Source organism: Octopus bimaculoides, chromosome 5, assembly GCF_001194135.2.
Source record: "Octopus bimaculoides isolate UCB-OBI-ISO-001 chromosome 5, ASM119413v2, whole genome shotgun sequence".
In the NCBI taxonomy this organism is placed as follows: Eukaryota; Metazoa; Mollusca; class Cephalopoda; order Octopoda; family Octopodidae; genus Octopus; species Octopus bimaculoides.
Genome location: NC_068985.1, coordinates 23,046,769 through 23,050,224, shown reverse-complemented (window position 1 = coordinate 23,050,224; position 3,456 = coordinate 23,046,769). Strand labels below are relative to the sequence as shown.

The 3,456-nt window shown below is 34.2% G+C and overlaps 1 protein-coding gene across 2 annotated transcripts in view; it reads left to right on the top strand.

Moving 5' to 3' along the window:
- LOC106874328 (DNA polymerase delta subunit 3) overlaps positions 1-3,456 on the top strand; it is a 29,624-nt gene that overhangs the window by 6,095 nt on the left and 20,073 nt on the right. For both annotated transcript variants that reach the window (XM_014922018.2, XM_014922017.2), the window contains exons 2-3: positions 569-624; positions 2,195-2,303. In XM_014922018.2, coding sequence (XP_014777504.1) covers positions 569-624; positions 2,195-2,303 — 165 coding nt within the window. The remainder of the gene's footprint in view (positions 1-568; positions 625-2,194; positions 2,304-3,456) is intronic.

The following is a 3,456-nucleotide window of genomic DNA, read 5'->3' as shown; positions in this document are numbered from 1 at the left end:
GGTGACACGTAAAAGCACCCACTACACTCTCTGAGTGGTTGGCGTTAGGAAGGGCATCCAGCTGTAGAAACTCTGCCAAATTAGACTGGAGCCTGGTGTTGCCATCCGGTTTCACCAGTCCTCAGTCAAATCGTCCAACCCATGCTAGCATGGAAAGCGGACGTTAAACGATGATGATGATGATGATGATGATAACCTGTATGGTCTGGCTAAGTTAAAATGTTTTTTTGTATTCTTCCTTTCTACTTGAAGAGTTTAGATGTAGTTATAAAAATATGTCCTTCTGTTTAAATGTAATTTCATTAAATTTCTATATCTTTGTGCAGCTGAGGATTGCTCTGCATTTTATATTTGATATAATGTTCACATTGCTTAATTAAATGGAGTTGCATGAAACGATCGTACTGCATTAACTTTGGATATCCTTGTTGCTTATTTTGACTTTAATCACCTTTCATAATTGAATATGCTTCAAGAGATGAAACTGTATCATCAAGAGTTATGGTTCTTTGTGGTATTTATCTTCAAAATTAATTATTGACTTTCTTTATTTTCCTTCTGATCTCAGGTGACCTACCGTTGGTTAAGCATTACCTTGCAAGTACATGTGAACCTAGCTAAACAGTAAGTATTATTTTGTCAAAGTGGAATTTCAAATAATGTATTTTTGTATTGTTATGTAAATTGAAATATATTACAGTTAGCTATCCACCCTTACAATCTTGAGGAGAAGTGAGAAAAACACTAATATGCAAATAGTAAAGTGACTAACTTGAATCCAAGTTCCTTGAGACATCCTATTGTTTTTTTTGTTTTTGTTTTTTTTTAAAATCACATTGTTTTACTGTAGAAGTATATAGAACAGTATGCTATTCTTTTATAACAGAGGTTCTCAATGTCAGTGGTACTGCCCATCTAGGGGGCACTGGGCATGTTGAGGCGGGTTGAGGAGCATAATGTACTAAATGTTACCTATAATAGTAATTATACACGATAAAACTAGTAATGGTTATTAAAATAAAATGAGATCGTGGCACGTCGTGCAGGTGGCACGTCGTGCGGGTGGCACGTCATGCGGGTGGCATGTCGTGCGGGTGGCACGTCGTGCGGGTGGCACGTCGTGCGGGTGGCACGTAAAAGCACCCACTACACTCTCAGAGTGGTTGGCGTTAGGAAGGGCATCCAGCTGTAGAAACTCTGCCAAATCAGATTGGAGCCTGGTGTAGCCATCCGGTTTCACCAGTCCTCAGTCAAATCGTCCAACCCATGCTAGCATGGAAAGCGGACGTTAAACGATGATGATGATAATGATGATGTCAGGTACTGAGAAGTCATTAACTTGCAATGTATAAAGTAAATTTACAACTTTTGTCCTCATTAATTTTTTTATCATTTCACTGTTAAAAGCTTACACAATCCACTTTTAGAGTAAATTTCATAAATTATCATCCATAATTAGTTTAGTCATGATACCTCCTTTGCCACTTAGGTGGGTGTTAGGCATAACAGCTACTTAAAATAATGAATGTAAACAAACCAATGTTTGCTTTAGAAGCACTGAAATGTGTATTGTGAGATATAAATAGGGTAATAATTTATTTTCAAATGCATTAATGCTGATAGAACAGCAGAGACAGGATAAAATATCCATACAAAACAGAAATATATGTTGGCAACCAGCCATAAGACATACTAAATTTTACTTATAATAGTAATTATATTATGCATGATAAAACTAGTAACAGTTATTAAAATAAAATGAGATTTCATCAAGCACAGAGAAATCAACTTGCAATGTATAAAGTGTCATGGCTGGTTGCTGACATATTTTTTCATTTTGTATGGATATTTTATCCTGTCTTTGCTGTTCTATCAGTGTTTGTGTGTTTGAAAATAAATTATTATCTTATTTGTGTCTCACAACTACTTAAAAGGATGTGGGGGCGGGGAGAACTACAAAAAATGGTTAAGAACCATTGTTTTATAGCGTCACTTCCTAACAAGTTACGATCCACTTTTGTCACAAACACCTGCTAACTTAAACTACAATCAGTTCTGATACAATACCAGATAGATTAATTTGTCTAAAACATCAACAGGAGACAAAAAATAATTGTGGTAATATAAATGTGAATTTATAGTTTATTATTTTTCTTGTAACAAAATCATTAATGATCTTGGCATCTTTTCTTAGGATGTTATTCAACTTTGTGAAGCAACAGAGAAGTGAAAAGGATTCTGATTGCCTTCATGTCACCTATTTTGTGGCAGGAATAACGGATAAAAGGAAGGATGGAACCAAAGTAAGGAGTAATTTGTTTTGTTGTTCACAAGAGCAGATCTGTTAATTGAAAACTATGTAAATATTAGATAAATATTGGTTTTTACAATGTCTCAATGTCTCAGATTTATAGGGCATAGGAAACAAAATTGTATGATGTTTATGACATTCCCAAGCAAAAATCCAATCTGCATCTATATTTCTCCACCTAATTAGTTTCTGTTACTTCCATTATTTGGCTCATCAGTTTGATGTTTTTGTTGCTGCTTCTTTCTGGAGTTTTGCATTTGTCCACGTACCAGTTGATGATAATATTGCAACACTATTTATTGAGCATGACTCCTCCATGTATACTACCTGGTTGACAAGACAAGTGACTAATGCTTATCTCATTTCACTGGTTTATTTTCTGTCACTAATTACTATCCCTGATGTTTTATCTGCTTTTCCTGTTTTTCCTTCATCAAAGCTCTCAACTTCAATAGCTGATCTCTCTGTTAGGTCTACTTGAGGTAGACCCTTTCTCTCTTCCACACTTTTATGTATATTGATATTGTCTGATCAAGATTGAGTGTTGTTAGGTTTTGTTAGGGTATGAAATATGTCTTGTCAAAGGAAATCTAACATTTATCCTTGAAAAAGCACTGTATAATTCTTGCTGTTTTGATTTTTAGCTAAATTGGTGTTTCAGAATTAAATGGGTGAGTAATCCCTAGGTCTAAGAGGCTAGTAATGATTTTCTTCAGCAAGTATCATATTAGAAATAAAAAAAGTCAACTGATGTATGTTGTAATGACACAGCAATATACATCTCACAGTTATTTTCAACATTGCTTTGTTGACTTGCATAAAAGAATGTAAAGGATGAGTAAAATGTTAGGGTTTGGAATTAAACCAGTTTAGATCAATACTCAGATTGAAAGCAAAACATCAAACAGAAATGTAAATCAATCTTTCAGATTTAACCTCATGAAGGGATGGTTTCATTCAAGGAAATACTGGTATGTTTTTCCCCTCTGAAGTTATTATGCTCAGGTCATATAAATATAAATTTGATATTTGCTTATTATTTACTGAGTATTAAATTGAAACAGCTGTAAGTGAAGGTGATTAATTTGCTGTTAATAATAAACAATTATTACTTTCCCAATCTCCATTTTCTTTTTCTTCTTTTA